This window comes from Salvelinus alpinus, chromosome 31 (assembly GCF_045679555.1).
Source record: "Salvelinus alpinus chromosome 31, SLU_Salpinus.1, whole genome shotgun sequence".
Classification (NCBI taxonomy): domain Eukaryota; kingdom Metazoa; phylum Chordata; class Actinopteri; order Salmoniformes; family Salmonidae; genus Salvelinus; species Salvelinus alpinus.
Genome location: NC_092116.1, coordinates 23,989,506 through 24,009,168, shown reverse-complemented (window position 1 = coordinate 24,009,168; position 19,663 = coordinate 23,989,506). Strand labels below are relative to the sequence as shown.

The 19,663-nt window shown below is 45.6% G+C and overlaps 1 protein-coding gene across 1 annotated transcript; it reads right to left on the bottom strand.

Annotated features, from left to right (window-relative positions):
• Positions 1 to 18,069: 18,069 nt before the first annotated feature.
• LOC139561597 (A-kinase anchor protein 5-like) lies at positions 18,070 to 19,305 on the bottom strand. The gene has a single exon (XM_071378817.1). The coding sequence runs from the start codon at positions 19,303 to 19,305 to the stop codon at positions 18,070 to 18,072; it is 1,236 nt and encodes a 411-aa protein (XP_071234918.1).
• Positions 19,306 to 19,663: the final 358 nt, after the last annotated feature.

Here is a 19,663-nt window from a genome sequence, read left to right as displayed (position 1 = left end):
AGAAGACCCCCATAATAAATGTTAATCCTTCAGTAGCATTGCCTTTATTGTTTTAACTTGGGTCAAACGTTTCAGGTAGCCTTCTACAAGCTTCCCACAATAAGTTGGGTGAATTTTGGCCCATTCCTCCTGACAGAGCTGGTGTAACTGAGTCAGGTTTGTAAGCCTCCTTGCTCGCACACGCTTTTTCAGTTCTGCCCACAAATTTTCTATAGGATTGAGGTCAGCGCTTTGTGATGGCCACTCCAACACCTTGACTTTGTTGTCCTTAAGCTATTTTGCCACAACTTTGGAAGTATGCTTGGTGTCATTGTCCATTTGGAAGACCCATTTGCGACCCACGTTTTAACTTCCTGATTGATGTCTTGAGATGTTGCTTCAATATATCCACATACTTTTCCTGCCTCATGAAGCCATCTATTTTGTGAAGTGCACCAGTCCTTCCTGCAGCAAAGCACCCCCACAACATGATGCTGCCACCCCCGTGCTTCACGGTTGGGATGGTGTTCTTCGGCTTGCAACCCTCCCCCTTTTTCCTCCAAACATAACGATGGTCATTATGGCCAAACAGTTCTATTTTTGTTTAATCAGACCAGAGGACATTTCTCCAAAAAGTACGATCTTTGTCCCCATGTGCAGTTGCAAACCGTAGTCTGGCTTTTTCATGGCGTTTTTGGAGCAGTGGCTTCTTCCTTGTTGTGCGGCCTTTCAGGTTATGTCGATATAGGACTCGTTTTACTGTGGATATAGATACGTTTGTACCTGTTTCCTCCAGAATCTTCACAAGGTCCTTTGCTGTAGTTCTGTGATTGTTTTGCACTTTTCACACCAAAGTACATTCATCTCTAGGAGACAGAACACGTCTCCTTCCCGAGCAGTATGATGACTGCGTGGTCCCATGGTGTTTATACTTGCGTACTATTGTTTGTACAGATGAACGTGGTACCTTCAGGCGTTTGGAAATTGCTCCCGAGGATGAACCAGACTTGTGGAGGTCTACAATTGTTTTTCTGAGGTCTTGGCTGATTTCTTTTGATTTTCCCTTGATGTCAAGCAAAGAGGCACAGAGTTTGAAGGTAGGTCTTGAAATACATCCACAGGTACACCTCCAATTGACTCAAATGATATCAATTAGCCTATCAGAAGCTTCTAAAGCCATGACATCATTTTCTGGAATTTTACAAGCTATTTAAAGGCACAGTCAACTTAGTGTATGTAAACTTCTGACCCAATGGTCATCTGTCTGTAAACAATTGTTGGAAAAATTACTTGTGTCATGCACAAAGTAGATGTCCTAACGGACTTGCCAAAACTATAGTTTGTTAACAAGAAATTTGTGGAGTGGTTGAAAAACGAGTTTTAATGATTCCAACCTAAGTGTATGTAAACTTCCCACTTCAACTGTATATACTGTAGATTGTCATTGTGTGGCTGGGTCAGACAGTCAGCTAGCCATTACACTAGCTGGTCTAGTCATTGTGTGGCTGGGTCTGAGTGTATGAGTCTATTATTGATTTGTCACTAATTTGATTACATCAGGTAATCAATAAATGTGCTGGTGAATCGATCAATCACTGACTAGGCTATGTGGCTATCCCCTCTGTGTTGTCCAAATCTTCTGGCCATTCGACAGTTTATGGCCGGGCATTTGGTCAATCAGATGGGTCTAATCTAGTTTAGACTGATCCTATGGCCCATTATTACTAGGTCTATGTGCTGTTGTGGTCCCTGGTGAAGGTCTCAGGCGACTGCCTGAGTAAGAACAATTTGGCATAAACTTACTTTATGTTGAACATAAACGTTGACTGGTTTGACTGTTCCGACTGGTTTGACTGTATCGCCGCCCATTCAATTCAAAGGGCTTTATCTCTCTCTTTCTGTCACGTTAGTCGTAATAATGAGACCAAGGCGCCGCGTGAGTAGAGTTCCACATACTTTTAATAAACCGAAACTCACCTAACAAAACAACAAACAACCAAACAAACGAAACGTGAAGCTACAGGTATGCAACACAAACGAGGAATATGGCTACCTAAATATGATCCCCAATCAGAGACAACGATAAACAGCTGTCTCTGATTGGGAACCATATCAGGCCAACATAAACATACAACACCCCTAGACATACAAAACCCTAGACATACAAAAACCCTAGACATACAAACTAGCGTACCCACCCTAGTCACACCCTGACCTAACCAAAATATATAGAAAAACAGAGCTATCTAAGGTCAGGGCGTGACACTATCGCTCTCTCTCTCTACCCCTCTCTTTCTCTCTCTCTCTCTCTACCCCTCTCTTTCTCTCTCTCCCTCTCTACACCTCTCTCTTTCTCTTTCTCTCTCTCTGTCTCTCTCTTTCTCTCTCTTCTCTCTCTCTCTTTCTCACTCTCTCTCTCTCTCTCTCTCTCGCTCTCTCTCTTCTCGCTCTCTTTCTTTCTCTTTCTCCCTGTCTGTCTCTCTCTCTTCCTCTCTCTCTGTCACACTCTCTTTTTCTCGCCCTCTAACTCACTCTCTTTCTCTCTGTCTCTCTCTCTGTATTTCTATTGCAGCCCATAGCAACCTAGCAGCATACATTTGTGTGATGTTACTGTCGTAATTATGTTACAAAGGTACAGTACACCTTGCAAAAATATCTTATCTTACATATTTAAGCCTGGTAACAGTTCTCTTGACTTTATAGTATGTAGACAATGACAGATATTTGGTATTTTGGTAATTTATTAGGATCCCCATTAGCTGTTGCAAAAGCAGCGGCTACTCTTCCTGGGGTCCACACATAACATGAAACATAATACAGAATGACATAATACAGAACATCATTAGACAAGAACAGCTCAAGGACAGAACTACATACATTTTTAAAAAGGCACACGTAGCCTACATATCAATGCATACACACAAACTATCCAGGTCAAATAGGGGAGAGGCGTTGTGCCGCGAGGTGTTGCTTTATCTGTTTTTTGAAACCAGGTTTGCTGTTTATTTGAGCAATAAATCAAATCAAATCAAATGTTATTTGTCACATACACATGGTTAGCAGATGTTAATGCGAGTGTAGCGAAATGCTTGTGCTTCTAGTTCTGACAATGCAGTAATAACCAACAAGTAATCTAACCTAACAATTCCACAACTACTACCTTATACACACAAGTGTAAAGGGATAAAGAATATGTACATAAAGATATATGAATGAGTGATGGTACAGAACGGCATAGGCAAGGTGCAGTAGATGGTATAGTGTACAGTCTATACATATACATATGAGATGAGTAATGTAGGGTATGTAAACATAAAGTGGCATAGTTTAAAGTGGCTAGTGATACATGTATTACATAAAGATGGCAAGATGCAGTAGATGATATAGAGTACAGTATATACATATCCACATGAGATGAGTAATGTAGGATATGTAAACATTATATTAAGTGGCATTGTTTAAAGTGGCCAGTGATACATTTTTACATAATTTCCATCAATTCCCATTATTAAAGTGGCTGGAGTTGAGTCAGTATGTTGGCAGCGGCCACTAAATGTTAGTGGTGGCTGTTTAACAGTCTGATGGCCTTGAGATAGAAGCTGTTTTTCAGTCTCTCGGTCCCTGCTTTGATGCACCTGTACTGACCTCGCCTTCTGGATGACAGCGAGGTGAACAGGCAGTGGCTCGGGTGGTTGTTGTCCTTGATGATCTTTATAGCCTTCCTGTGACATCGGGTGGTGTAGGTGTCCTGGAGGGCAGGTAGTTTGCCCCCGGTGATGCGTTGTGCAGACCTCACTACCCTCTGGAGAGCCTTACGGTTGTGGGCGGAGCAGTTGCCGACAGGATGCTCTCGATTGTGCATCTGTAAAAGTTTGTGAGTGCTTTTGGTGACAAGCCGAATTTCTTCAGCCTCCTGAGGTTGAAGAGGCCCTGCTGCGCCTTCTTCACAACGCTGTCTGTGTGGGTGGACCAATTCAGTTTGTCCGTGATGTGTACACCGAGGAACTTAACTTTCCACCTTCTCCACTACTGTTCCGTCGATGTGGATAGGGGGGTGCTCCCTCTGCTGTTTCCTGAAGTCCACAATCATCTCCTTTGTTTTGTTGACGTTGAGTGTGAGGTTATTTTCCTGACACCACACTCCGAGGGCCCTCACCTCCTCCCTGTAGGCCGTCTCGTCGTTGTTGGTAATCAAGCCTACCACTGTAGTGTCGTCCGCAAACTTGATGATTGAGTTGGAGGCGTGCATGGCCACGCAGTCGTGGGTGAACAGGGAGTACAGGAGAGGGCTCAGAACGCACCCTTGTGGGGCCCCAGTGTTGAGGATCAGCGGGGTGGAGATGTTGTTACTTACCCTCACCACCTGGGGGCGGCCCGTCAGGAAGTCCAGTACCCAGTTGCACAGGGCGGGGTCGAGACCCAGGGTCTCGAGCTTGATGACGAGTTTGGAGGGTACTATGGTGTTAAATGCTGAGCTGTAGTCGATGAACAGCATTCTCACATAGGTATTCCTCTTGTCCAGATGGGTTAGGGCAGTGTGCAGTGTGGTTGCGATTGTGTCGTCTGTGGACCTATTGGGTCGGTAAGCAAATTGGAGTGGGTCTAGGGTGTCAGGTAGTGTGGAGGTGATATGGTCCTTGACTAGTCTCTCAAAGCACTTCATGATGACGGAAGTGAGTGCTACGGGGCGGTAGTCATTTAGCTCAGTTACCTTAGCTTTCTTGGGAACAGGAACAATGGTGGCCCTCTTGAAGCATGTGGGGACAGCAGACTGGGATAAGGATTGATTGAATATGTCCTTAAACACACCAGCCAGCTGGTCTGTGCATGCTCTGAGCACGCGGCTGGGAATGCCGTCTGGGCCTGCAGCCTTGCGAGGGTTAACACGTTTAAATGTTTTACTCACCTCGGCTGCAGTGAAGGAGAGCCCGCAGGTTTTGGTAGCGGGCCGTGTCAGTGGCACTGTATTGTCCTCAAAGCGAGCAAAAAAGTTATTTAGTCTGTCTGGGAGCAAGACATCCTGGTCCGCGACGGGGCTGGTTTTCTTTTTGTAATCCGTGATTGACTGTAGACCCTGCCACATACCTCTTGTGTCTGAGCTGTTGAATTGCGACTCTACTTTGTCTCTATACTGGCACTTAGCTTGTTTGATTGCCTTGCGGAGGGAATAGCTACACTGTTTGTATTTGGTCATGTTTCCGGTCACCTTGGCCTGGTTAAAAGCAGTGGTTCGCGCTTTCAGTTTCACTCGAATGCTGCCATCAATCCACGGTTTCTGGTTTGGGAATGTTTTAATCGTTGCTGTGGGTCATCATACAATATGAGATGGAAGGAAGTTCCATGCAATAAGGGCTCTATATAATACTGTACGTTTTCTGGAATTTGTTCTGGATTTGGGGAATATGAAAAGACCCCTGGTGGCATGTCTGGTGGCATAAGTGTGTGTGTCAGAGATGTATGTAAGTTGACTATGCAAACAATTTGGGAGTTTCAACACATTAATGTTTCTTTATAAAAAGAAGAAGTGATGCAGTCAGTCTCTCCTCAACTCTTAGCCAAGAGAGACTGGCCTGCATAGTATTTATATCAGCCCTCTGATTACAATTAAGAGCAAAACGTGCCTCTTTCTTCTGGGCCAGCTGCAGCTTCACTAGGTCTTTCCTTGCAGCACACTACCACACGACTGGACAATAATCAAGATTAGACAAAACTAGAGCCTGCAGAACTTGCTTTTTGGAGTGTGGTGTCAAAAAAGCAGAGCATCTCTTTATTACGGCTAGACCTCTCCCCATCTTTGCAACCATTGAATCTATATGTTTTGACCATGATAGTTTACAATCTAAGGTAACGCCAAGTAATTTAGTCTCCTCAACTTGCTCAACAGCCACACCTTAGATTTAGAGATGTTCAGGACTATTTTATTGCTGGCCACCCATTCCAAAACAGACTGCAACGCTTTGTTAAGGGTTTGAGTGACTTCATTAGCTGTGGTTGCTGATGTGTATATGGTTGAATCATCAGCATACATGGACACACATGCTTTGTTTAATGCCAGTGGCAGGTCATTGGTAAAAATAGAAAAGAGTAGAGTGCCTAGAGAGCTGCCCTGCGGTACACCACACTTTACATATTTGACATTAGAGGCGCTTCCATTAAAGAAAACCCTTTGAGTTCTAAACAGCAAAAAAAGAAACATCCTCTCACTGTCAACTGTGTTTATTTTTAGCAAACTTAACATGTGTAAATATTTGTATGAACACAAGATTCAACAACTGAGACATAAACTGAACAAGTTCCACAGACATGTGACTAACAGAAATGGAATTGTGTCCCTGAACAAAGGGGGGTAAAAATCAAAAGTAACAGTCAGTATCTGGTGTGGCCACCAGCTGCATTAAGTACTGCAGTGCATCTCCTCCTCACGGACTGCACTAGATTTGCCAATTCTTGCTGTGAGATGTTACCCCACTCTTCCACCAAGGCACCTGCACGTTCCCGGACATTTCTGGGGGGAATGGCCCAAGCCCTCACCCTCCAATTCAACAGGTCCCAGACGTGCTCAATGGGATTGAGATCCGGGCTCTTCGCTGGCCATGGCAGAACACTGACATTCCTGTCTTGCAGGAAATCACGCACAGAACGAGCAGTATGGCTGGTGGTATTGTCATGATGGAGGGTCATGTCATGATGAGCCTGCAGGGAGGGTACCACATGAGGGAGGAGGATGTCTTCCCTGTAACGCACAGCGTTGAGATTGCATGCAATGACAACAAGCTCAGTACGATGATGCTGTAACACACCGCCCCAGACCATGATGGACCCTCCACCTCCAAATTGATCCCGCTCCAGAGTACAGGCCTCGGTGTAACGCTCATTCCTTCGACGTTAAACACGAATCCGACCATCACCCCATGTGAGACAAAACCGCGACTCGTCAGTGAAGAGCACTCGCTCTCGTTGTCATTAATCTCGCTCTCGTTGTCCCTGCCTCTCTCCTTCTCCTACTCAGAATTTAGGAATAATTACTATTATGACTTTTGATAAGTTATTAGGTCTCACACGCACATCATTTTTTCCCCTGCTGATATCCTTCTTGTAATTTTCTCAATAATGTTGCCAAATCCTGTCCTCCTTCCTAGTAATGCCTGTTCTTCCTCATCCTCGGACTCGTCTCGCTCTCTCATTCACCTACGTTACCTCTTCTGTCTCTCCCTAAACTGTCTCTGTCTACAGTTCCTTGGTGGGGCCTTACAATCCTCTGCCATGTGGCCTGTTTTATTGCAGTTGTAGCACTTTCTGTCCTCGGGTTCTATCCACCTTCTACTCTCCCTGTTTTCCCATTTCTTTTTAAAATCTTTCCTCTTCTTTCCTGCAATTTCCCCAGGAGTGGCAATGAAATGTTCTGCTCCTGTCTGTTCTTTCTTAGTTTTCTTTTCCTTGTCATTATGCTCATGGTGTATAGCATAACTCTTTACTTCGGCTAATGTGGCTGTTCCTCACCCTAGCAGAGTCTCTTTTTATGATTTGGCAAATTTCAGGCTTCATACCACTCAAGAAGGCTATTTTTAACTGTTGGTGGTAAGGTCCGTCCTCTCCCTGTCTAGGATCTACCAGTCCACTTTTAGCATTGAACACGTCCCTCAGTCTCTCTAAATACTGGCTAACAGTTTCCCCATCCCCTTGTTTACACTCATGTATCTTTGAAAAGTCTGCATGTCTATTGTAATAGTCCCTAAGATTATTACAGAGCTGTGTCAATTTGTCTGCATAATCCCCATCTCCTGCCCATGGTAAAACCTGTTCTCCTCCTTGCCCTGGAACCTAGGCTCCCCTCACTGCTGCCCAGTCTTTCCCCACTATCTGTCGGACAGCCCTTTCCAATTCTCCTGTATTTAGTTTAAAACTCTCGGTCAGTCCCTCCATATCTCTCCTAAACCCTTCTATTCCTGTTTTTGGATGTACTATTCCCTCAACTGCTCTTGCTACATCTCTCTGAGTCCAGGGTCGATACACTTGTAAGGTATCCGATTGGTCAGCTTCGCCTGCTCTAGAATTAGGAAGCTCTATGAGAGGACACTGATCCTCTTCCCCATCTGATTGAACCTCCCTCAGCCCTGGCTTATTATACGGTGCTAATCGCTTTTTAAGGTTAGACTCTCTTGGTTCTGGCTCTTCTTTCCTCTCCCTGGCTATGGCTTGCTCTGTCTGTTCATGTTCATATCTTTCTCTCTCTCTCTCTCTTGTTCTTAATTCCGGGACCTCCTTTGAGGATTTACCACCCATGTTAATTCAATCACTGTTATGCTTATTCTCACAATCTATGTGTGTATTTACTCAATTACTACATTTATTTTCTAATATGTATTCTCACTTTCTACTTTCTATTTCTATAATCTGTTATTATACTTACATCTCACTTACTCCCGTTAGTCCTAGACTAACGTAATTTACTTTACTTTATTTTGCCTTCTATATTACGTTTTCCGGCTACTGTATTTCAACCAGTTTTACTTTTAGGTCTTACTGTTAGATACTGTACTTCAACCAGTTTTACTTTTAGGTTTTACTGTTAGATACTTACTTCAAAATTTCTTAATTAGATCTGTGACCCAGTGCCGCCAACACTAACATAGATACTTTTGTCTTTAACTTTCTCTACATTAGATTATATGGACGGTATACCCGATACAAATCTTACTTACTGTTAGTTTTACAGTTAAAAATCCTCCCTCACATTTATCTTGCTCTAATTTTTTGTAAGTTTAGAATTTAACCCAAAACTAATGAATAAAGATCACCAACCTTTTCTTGCAGCTGAGATGTTGGTTGGTTGGATTGGATTTCGTCACCGTTTTCTGTTGTGTACCAGTTTGCCACCGGCCTGAAATGGAACCTCAATTTCCAGAGGTCAGGTCTTTAACTTACAGATCTCTAATCCGTCCGTGCACGGTTTTCGGCGCTCCCATGGGACGACAGAAAACAGGTATTGAAATCCGGCTTCGACGCACCAATTGATAAGAGAATTTCCAATCCCAATGATAATAACAATCAATCAATAGCTCTGACCAATTCCCGAGGTTTGTAAGACCATGGGTATAATAATAATTAGTCAAAGACCTAGCTTATACAAAAGGTTAGTACAGTTTATTCAGAGAATGTTCTGGCAAGCACACAAACCATCAAATCCGCCCGCCAATGGAGATTAGGGGAGTCCGTGAGAATAGCGTCTTCCTGCCCTCCCCTAAGATAGGGAGAGACCTGGGACTGGGAAGTTCTCAGTGTCCCAGCCAAGGTCGCCCCGAATCTGGCACAGACAGACAGTCTGTTATCAAAATACTAGACACATTGTCCCCAAAACATTGATTCTGACTAAGAACTATACTCCAGGATATATTATTATTCCCCTGACTAAAATCATCACACAGTATTATAATAATCAAATGATCCTAACACTTACATAAATGCATTATAATAGTCTAATGATTCAAATAAATTTCATACAATCATATGGCTAATCAATTTCATACAATCACATGGTTTCAGACTTATGGTTTCAGGAGTGTAATATTCTAATCATTTATTAAAACACATGTCCTTATCAGTTATTTACTTAAAACCTCTACTTCATCACCCTCCCGGATCCGGGATCCTCCTCATCAAAAAAAGCTGACTAGCATAGCCTAGCCTAACGGGACAGGGATATCATATAATATAATTTTCATGAAATCACAAGTCCAATACAGCAAATGAAAGATAAACATCTTGTGAATCCAGCCATCATTTCCGATTTTTAAAATGTTTTACAGCGAAAACACAATATGTATTTCTATTAGCTAACCACAATAGCCAAACACACAACCGCATATTTTCACCACGTTTCCAACGCATAGGTAGCTTTCACAAAACCGACAAAATAGAGATAAAATTAATCACTAACCTTGAACAACTTCATCAGATGACAGTCTTATAACATGTTATACAATACATTTATGTTTTGGTCGAAAATGTGCATATTTGAGGTATAAATCATAGTTTTACATTGCAGCCACCATCAAAAATAGCACCAAAGCAGCCAGAATAATTACAGAGAGCAACGTGAAATAAATAAATACTCATCATAAAACATTTATGAAAAATACATGGTGTACAGCAAATGAAAGATAAACATCTTGTGAATCCAGCCAATATTTCCGATTTTTTTAAGTGTTTTACAGCGAAAACACAATATAGAATTATATTAGCTTAGCACAATAGCCAAACACACAAAAGCATTTATTCACCGCAAAGGTAGCTTTCGCAAAACCAGCAATAGATATAAAATTAATCACTAACCTTTGGACAACTTCATCAGATGGCAGTCTTATAACATCATGTTATACAATACATTTATGTTTTGTTCGAAAATGTGCATATTTAGAGCTGCAAATCGTGGTTATACATTGTGAATACGTAGCATCATTTCCCCAGAATGTCCGGAGATATTTTGGACACTCACCTAATCTGACCAAAGAACTCATCATAAACTTTACATAAAAATACTTGTTGTATGGCAAATGAAAGATACACTGGTTTTTAATGCAACCGCTGTGTTAGATTTTTTTAAATAACTTTACTACAACATACAGCTTGGATTATTGTGAGACAGCGCTCACCAACACGGCAGAGAATAGGCATCAACATATTACACAGAAATACGAAATAACATCATAAATGTTTTCTTACTTTTGCTGAGCTTCCATCAGAATGTTGTACAAGGAGTCCTATTTCCAGAATAAATCGTTGTTTGGTTTTAGAATGTCCGTTTCTTCGGTCGAATTAGCAACCTTGGCTAGCATTGTGGAGTGAACATTCCCATCCTCTCTTGGCGCTGTAACGCTCGTCGTTAGGTGGAAGAGAGGAGGACCAAATTGCAGCGTGGTACGTTTCCATATTTATTGGAATACTCAACAACACGAACAAAACAATAAACAGAAAATGAAACTAACAACGCTACCGTCCTGAACATGTGAACAATGAAAAACAATGAACGCAACGAACAGGAACAATCACCCACAAACAAACAGTGAGAAACAGCCTACCTTAATATGGTTCCCAATCAGAGACAATGACAAACACCTGCCTCTGATTGAGAACCATATTAGGCCAAACAATAAACCCAACATAGAAACACAAAACATAGAATGCCCACCCAGCTCACGTCCTGACCAACTAAACAAAGACTAAACAAAGGAAATAAGGTCAGGAACGTGACAGTACCCCCCCCCCCCCAAGGTGCGGACTCCGGCCGCAAAACCTGAACCTATAGGGGAGGGTCTGGGTGGGCATCTGTCCACGGCTCTGGCTCTGGCTCTGGACGTGGCTCCCACCCCACCATAGTTAATCCCCGCTTTCGTGGCCTCCTCTTAATGGCGACCCTCCATATTAACCCCACTGGACTAAGGGGCAGCACCGGACTGAGGGGCAGCACCGGACTGAGGGGCAGGACCGGACTGAGGGGCAGCACCGGACTGAGGGGCAATTCCGGCATCGCCGGCGTGACAGGTAGCTCTGGCAGCGCCTGGCTGACTGACGACTCTGGCAGATCCTGGCTGACTGATGGCTCCGTCAGCTCCTGGCTGACTGACGGCTCTGGCAGATCCTGGCTGACTGACGGCTCCGTCAGCTCCTGGCTGACTGACGGCTCCGGCAGATCCTGGCTGACTGACGGCTCCGGCAGATCCTGGCTGACTGACGACTCCGGCAGATCCTGGCTGACTGACGGCTCCGGCAGATCCTGGCTGACTAACGGCTCCGGCAGATCCTGGCTGACTGACGGCTCCGGCAGATCCTGGCTGGCTGACGGCTCCGGCGGCTCCTGGCTGGCTGGCGGCTCCGGCGGCTTCTGGCTGGCGGGCGGCTCCGGCGGCTCCTGGCTGGCGGGCGGCTCCGGCGGCTCCTGGCTGGCGGGCGGCTCCGGCGGCTCCTGACTGGCGGGCGGCTCCGGCGGCTCCTGACTGGCGGGCGGCTCCGGCGGCTCCTGACTGACGGATGGCTCTAGCAGCTCCTGACTGACGGACGGCTCTGAAGGGTCAGGACAGACGGGCGGCTTTGAAGGCTCAGGACAGACGGGCGGCTTTGAAGGCTCAGAACAGACGGGCGGCTCTGAAGGCTCAGGACAGACGGGCAGCTCAGATGGCGCTCGGCAGATGGGCAGCTCAGATGGTGCTGGGCAGACGGGCAGCTCAGACGGCGCTGGGCAGACGAACAGCGCAGGCGGCGCTGGGCAGACGAACAGCGCAGGCGGCTCTGGGCAGACGGATAGCTCAGTCGGCGCTGGGCAGACGGATAGCGCAGACGGCGCTGGGCAGACGGCAGACTCTGGCCGGCTGAGGCGCACAGTAGGCCTGGTGCGTGGTGCCGGAACTGGTGGTACCGGGCTAAGGACACGCACCTCAAGGCTAGTGCGGGGAGCAGCAACAGGGCGCACAGGGCTCTGGAGACGCACAGGAGGCTTGGTGCGTGGTGCCGGAACTGGTGGTACCGGGCTGGAGACACGCACCACATGGCGAGTGCGTGGAGGAGGAACAGGGCTCTGGAGACACACTGGAAGCCTGGTGCGTGGTGTTGGCACTGGTGGTACTGGGCTGGGGCGGGGAGGTGGCGCCGGATATACCGGACCGTGCAGGCGTACTGGCTCCCTTGAGCACCGAGCCTGCCCAACCTTACCTGGTTGAATGCTCCCCGTAGCCCGACCAGTGCGGGGAGGTGGAATAACCCGCAATGGGCTGTGTTGGCGAACCGGGGACACCATGCGTAAGGCCTTGTATGCCGGCCCGAGGAGACGTACTGGAGGCCAGATACGTTGAGCCGGCTTCATGGCACCTGGCTCGATGCCCACTCTAGCCCGGCCGATACGTGGAGCTGGAATGTACCGCACCGGGCTAAGCACACGTACAGGAGACACCGTGCGCTCTTCCGCATAACACGGTGTCTGCCCGTACTCTCGCTCTCCACGGTAAGCACGGGGAGTTGGCGTAGGTCTCCTACCTGACTTCGCCACACTCCCTTTTATCCTCCCCCCAAGAAATTTTTGGGGCTGCTTCACAGGCTTCCGTGCTAGCCGCGTACCTTGATAATGTCTCCGTTCCTCCATTCTCCTGTATCCCTCCTCGCACTGTTCCAACGAATCCCAGGCGGGCTCCGGCACTCTTTCTGGATCGATCGACCAGTGCTCTATTTCCTCCCAGGTTGTATATCCCAGATCCTTCTCCCAAGTCCACGAGTCCTGCGTAATGGACCGCTGCTGCTGCTGTCGCTGCTGCCCATTACCACGCTGCTTGGTCCGATTATGGTGGGTGATTCTGTAACGCTCGTCGTTAGGTGGAAGAGAGGAGGACCAAATTGCAGCGTGGTACGTTTCCATATTTATTGGAATACTTAACAACACGAACAAAACAATAAACAGAAAATGAAACTAACGACGCTACCGTCCTGAACATGTGAACAATGAAAAACAATAAACGCAACGAACAATCACCCACAAACAAACAGTGAGAAACAGCCTACCTTAATATGGTTCCCAATCAGAGACAATGACAAACACCTGCCTCTGATTGAGAACCATATTAGGCCAAACAATAAACCCAACATAGAAACACAAAACATAGAATGCCCACCCAGCTCACGTCCTGACCAACTAAACAAAGGAAATAAGGTCAGGAACGTGACAGATGCAAAGAACGGAAAATTCCAAAAGTCCCATTAAACGTTGAATAAACTGATAAAACTCGGTTGAAAAAACCTACTTTATGATGTTTTTCTCATATGTACCAAATAAAATCAGAGCCGGAGATATTCGCCGTGTATACGAAGAAGACAATGTCGAGCTCCCCCGCGCACCGTCGAAGACAAAGCAAATACCGGACCTGTCACTCCAAAAGCTCTTATTCGGCCTCAGATCAACGCTAGACACCCCATTCCACCTTCCACTGCCTGTTGACATGTAGTGGAAGGCGTATGAAGTGCATACATATCGATAAATAAAAGCCAGTTGAATAGGCAGGCCCTGAAACAGAGCCTCGTTTTCAGATTTTTCACTTCCTGTATGGAAGTTTGCTGCCAAATGAGTTCTGTTTTACTCACAGATATAATTCAAACAGTTTTAGAAACTTCAGAGTGTTTTCTATCCAATAGTAATAATACTATGCATATTGTATGATCTAGAACAGAGTACGAGGCCGTTTAAATTGGGCACGATTTTTTCCAAAGTGAAAACAGCGCCCCCACAATTGACAAGAAGTTAACAAATAAGGAACACTCAAAATGTGCATATATAAAATTAAGATTTTTTAATTAGAATACAGCTGTAGAAAGAAGTCAAAGATCAAACATCAGACATACAACTGATGTATCTCCTGAGTTCTGCCCTGAACAAAAGACAGCATCTTATATACAGTGGGGCAAAAAAGTATTTAGTCAGCCACCAATTGTGCAAGTTCTCCCACTTAAAAAGATGAGAGAGGCCTGTAATTTTCATCATAGGTACACTTCAACTATGACAGACAAAATGAGAAAAAAAATCCAGAAAATCACATTGTAGGATTTTTTATGAATTTATTTGCGAAATTATGGTGGAAAATAAGTATTTGGTCACCTACAAACAAGCAAGATTTCTGGCTCTCACAGACCTGTAACTTCTTCTTTAAGAGGCTCCTCTGTCCTCCACTCGTTACCTGTATTAATGGCACCTGTTTGAACTTGTTATCAGTATAAAAGACACCTGTCCACAACCTCAAACAGTCACACTCCAAACTCCACTATGGCCAAGACCAAAGAGCTGTCAAAGGACACCAGAAACAAAATTGTAGACCTGCACCAGGCTGGGAAGACTGAATATGCAATAGGTAAGCAGCTTGGTTTGAAGAAATCAACTGTGGGAGCAATTATTAGGAAATGGAAGACATACAAGACCACTGATAATCTCCCTCGATCTGGGGCTCCACGCAAGATCTCACCCCGTGGGGTCAAAATGATCACAAGGTGAGCGGTGAACGGTGAGCAAAAATCCCAGAACCACACGGGGGGACCTAGTGAATGACCTGCAGAGAGCTGGGACCAAAGTAACAAAGCCTACCATCAGTAACACACTACGCCGCCAGGGACTCAAATCCTGCAGTGCCAGACGTGTCCCCCTGCTTAAGCCAGTACATGTCCAGGCCCGTCTGAAGTTTGCTAGAGAGCATTTGGATGATCCAGAAGAAGATTGGGAGAATGTCATATGGTCAGATGAAACCAAAATATAACTTTTTGGTAAAAACTCAACTCGTCGTGTTTGGAGGACAAAGAATGCTGAGTTGCATCCAAAGAACACCATACCTACTGTGAAGCATGGGGGTGGAAACATCATGCTTTGAGGCTGTTTTTCTGCAAAGGGACCAGGACGACTGATCCGTGTAAAGGAAAGAATGAATGGGGCCATGTATCGTGAGATTTTGAGTGAAAACCTCCTTCCATCAGCAAGGGCATTGAAGATGAAACATGGCTGGGTCTTTCAGCATGACAATGATCCCAAACACACCGCCCGGGCAACGAAGGACTGGCTTCGTAAGAAGCATTTCAAGGTCCTGGAGTGGCCTAGCCAGTCTCCAGATCTCAACCCCATAGAAAATCTTTGGAGGGAGTTGAAAGTCCGTGTTGCCCAGCAACAGCCCCAAAACATCACTGCTCTAGAGGAGATCTGCATGGAGGAATGGGCCAAAATACCAGCAACAGTGTGTGAAAACCTTGTGAAGACTTACAGAAAACGTTTGACCTCTGTCATTGCCAACAAAGGGTATATAACAAAGTATTGAGATAAACTTTTGTTATTGACCAAATACTTATTTTCCACCATCATTTGCAAATAAATTCATAAAAAATCCTACAATGTGATTTTCTGGATTTTTCTTTCTCATTTTGTCTGTCATAGTTCAAGTGTACCTATGATGAAAATTACAGGCCTCTCTCGTCTTTTTAAGTGGGAGAACTTGCACAATTAGTGTCTGACTAAATACTTTTTTGCCCCACTGTACCCGAGATCACACCTTATGGTATGATCTCCTGTCAAACCCTGCATGTGCAGCTAAAAGAACAAGTTATTCTTAACACAAGGTTTCTGAGAACCTGTCTTAGTGACATGCAAATCTGTCCTTGTTTTAGAGAAAAGCAGACGCTGTCTCTCTGTGTCTCGCTATCACCCTCAGTCCCTTTTCTCACCTTCTCTCACAGACGCGGGGCTGCGGGTTTTGGCAGAGAGCTAGACACAGACAGAGGAGTCACGGAGCAGCATGACACAGTAATCATCATTGTCTATTCCAAGGGCCCTGCATGCCCCTCCGTCTTTAGTCAATATGTAATCGAGTGCCATTTCATCTCTGGTCACTACTGCCTTCAAATTCTGCACATCTAGTGACAATTGAGAAAAACCCTGTACGGTCAAATTAGTAAGGGTCTGCATGGAGTAGGTCAAAATGTTAATCCACTTACCCTTTACTGCAACTCCTGCACCTGGAAAGATTACTAGGGCTGCCATCTCTATCTGAGACAGCACATGTCCATAAGCCTCACTTTTGGAAGTCCTATGCATTTAATCAGCTGGGAAATGTTACCTGGTTGTACGCTAGGAGCCTTCTTCAACCTTGGCCATTTAGTCTCAATGTGCCCACCCTCCTTAAATTCTTTAGCTGCATCTGAACTAATACCTATTGTCTTATTGGATAATCCACCTTCCCATGCTGCTTCCTTCCCCCTAGTGACCAACATCAGAATAGTATAATTGCTGTTTCTTTGTCGAACCCTGGTATTGTTCCTTTGCATCCAATTGGTACTACCTGGGTTCCCCACAGAGAGGCTGTGGAGGTGGGTTTCTGGAAAATCATTACCTGTGTGCCAGATGTGTTCCCCTTCCCCTGTAATCCCATGTATGTCACCACGAATGGGATTTGGAGAGCAATAAATACCCTGCATGTGTGTTTCCATGGTTGCGATTTTCTTGTTTCACAACCATAGAGTGTGTGTATGATGGTGTCCTCAACATCTGATGACTTCAGGTTCTGTGGCTGAACCCTCTGTTGGTTCTTCTGGCCTTTGGTCTCAGCCCTCTGGCTGTGGTCTTCCCAGTTTCTCCTCTGGTTCACTCTCATCGGTGGATCTCAGCCTCTTTTGTTGCCATGGTCACCTGGAAGGGTCCATCTTGGCTGGTCCCATCCTCCTTTGGTCGTCTTTCCTTCCAGTTCTCTGCTGCCAATGACTGGAACGAACTGCAAAAATCTCTGAAGCTGGAAACACTTATCTCCCTCACTAGCTTTAAGCACCAGCTGTCAGAGTAGCTCACAGATTACTGCACCTGTACATAGCCCATCTATAATTTAGCCACAACAACTACCTCTTCCCCTACTGTATTTATTTATTTAGCTCCTTTGCACCCCATTATTTCTATCTCTACTTTGCACATTCTTCCACTGCAAATCTACCATTCCAGTGTTTTACTTGCTATATTGTATTTACCTCGCCACCATGGCCCTTTTTTGCCTTTACCTCCCTTATCTCACCTCACTTGCTCACATTGTATATAGACTTATTTTTCTACTGTATTATTGGCTGTATGTTTTGTTTATTCCATGTGTAACTCTGTGTTGTTGTTTGTGTCGCACTGCTTTGCTTTATCTTGGCCAGGTCGCAGTTGCAAATGAGAACTTGTTCTCAACTAGCCTACCTGGTTAAATAAAGGTGAAATAAAAATAAAAAATTTTTTTATTTTATTTTATTTTATGGACTCGTAGTTTCACCTAGTCTCCTACACAGATGGTTAGAGCATCTGGATCCTCACCTGGGATTGGTTCTGCTGCTTTCCTAGTGTGAGAGTGGAGAAAACTTACAACAGAATTTAGTTCCTTCATGTACTCAAGATGGTCACACTGTCTCAGTTATGTCTATCTATCGGTCAGTCATAGGTCTCACCCCTGGGGGTTTTCTGATTTCCCATTGGCCATGGCTATCCTCTGTCATGAACTTGTCCTCCTTGTCCATAGGGCATAGGTGGCCCCGGGGAGCATTTCCAGCTCCGGGCGAGTGTTACTGGGGCTGAGTTTCCTCTTCTTCTGCCAGACCCAAAGTTTCCTCTGCCCCTGTTGTAACCTCTTCTTCTGCCAGACCCAAAGTTTCCTCAGCCCCTGTTGTAACCCTTTCCTCTTCCACACCCAAAGTTTCCTCTGCCCCTGTTGTAACCTCTTCTTCTGCCAGACCCAAAGTTTCCTCTGCCCCTGTTGTAACCTCTTCCTCTTCCAGACCCAAAGTTTCCTCTGCCCCTGTTGTAACCTCTTCCTCTTCCAGACCCAAAGTTTCTTCTGCCCCTGTTGTAACCTCTTCTTCTGCCAGACCCAAAGTTTCCTCTGCCCCTGTTGTAACCTCTTCCTCTTCCAGACCCAAAGTTTCCTCTGCCCCTGTTGTAACCTCTTCCTCTTCCAGACCCAAAGTTTCCTCTGCCCCTGTTGTAACCTCTTCCTCTTCCAGACCCAAAGTTTCCTCTGCCCCTGTTGTAACCTCTTCTTCTGCCAGACCCAAAGTTTCCTCTGCCCCTGTTGTAACCTCTTCTTCTGCCAGACCCAAAGTTTCCTCAGCCCCTGTTGTAACCTCTTCCTCTTCCAGACCCAAAGTTTCCTCTGCCCCTGTTGTAACCTCTTCTTCTGCCAGACCCAAAGTTTCCTCTGCCCCTGTTGTAACCTCTTCCTCTTCCAGACCCAAAGTTTCCTCTGCCCCTGTTGTAACCTCTTCCTCTTCCAGACCCAAAGTTTCCTCTGCCCCTGTTGTAACCTCTTCTTCTGCCAGACCCAAAGTTTCCTCTGCCCCTGTTGTAACCTCTTCCTCTTCCAGACCCAAAGTTTCCTCTGCCCCTGTTGTAACCTCTTCCTCTTCCAGACCCAAAGTTTCCTCTGCCCCTGTTGTAACCTCTTCTTCTGCCAGACCCAAAGTTTCCTCTGCCCCTGTTGTAACCTCTTCCTCTTCCAGACCCAAAGTTTCCTCTGCCCCTGTTGTAACCTCTTCCTCTTCCAGACCCAAAGTTTCCTCTGCCCCTGTTGTAACCTCTTCTTCTGCCAGACCCAAAGTTTCCTCTGCCCCTGTTGTAACCTCTTCTTCTGCCAGACCCAAAGTTTCCTCTGCCCCTGTTGTAACCTTTTCCTCTTCCATTTCTCCCACACTGCGAACTCGCATGACCCAACTGCCCACAGGTCCATCATTGAGTGCTGTTCCAGACACAAAGGGCTCTGACGGGCCCACCTCCTCTTCCAGTCCATGTTTGTGAGTCACCATAAGGTTGAGTGGTGAAAAGCACATACCCTGCAGGCACCAGGTTCACGGGTGTGACTGATGTGACTGTGGGGGAGCTACAGGCTGTGGTTGTGGTGAGCCTGTAGAAACAACTTTGAGCAGCCATCATATTGTGAGTAAAACCACCACTTCCTTTCTCGATCTGTGCAAGCCGGGCCTTCTTCAGTGCAGTGTCTAGTCCTCCTTTTCTCTGAATTATCTCCTTGACTATATCCAACCTAGTCTTGTACAGGCTTCATTGCTCCTATCTCCTCATTCTGTTTTGACTGTGCCATGGTGCTCCGGCTTTTTATTTAGATAGTCTGCGTGTAATGTGTCTTCCAATTTCTATAGGGTTATC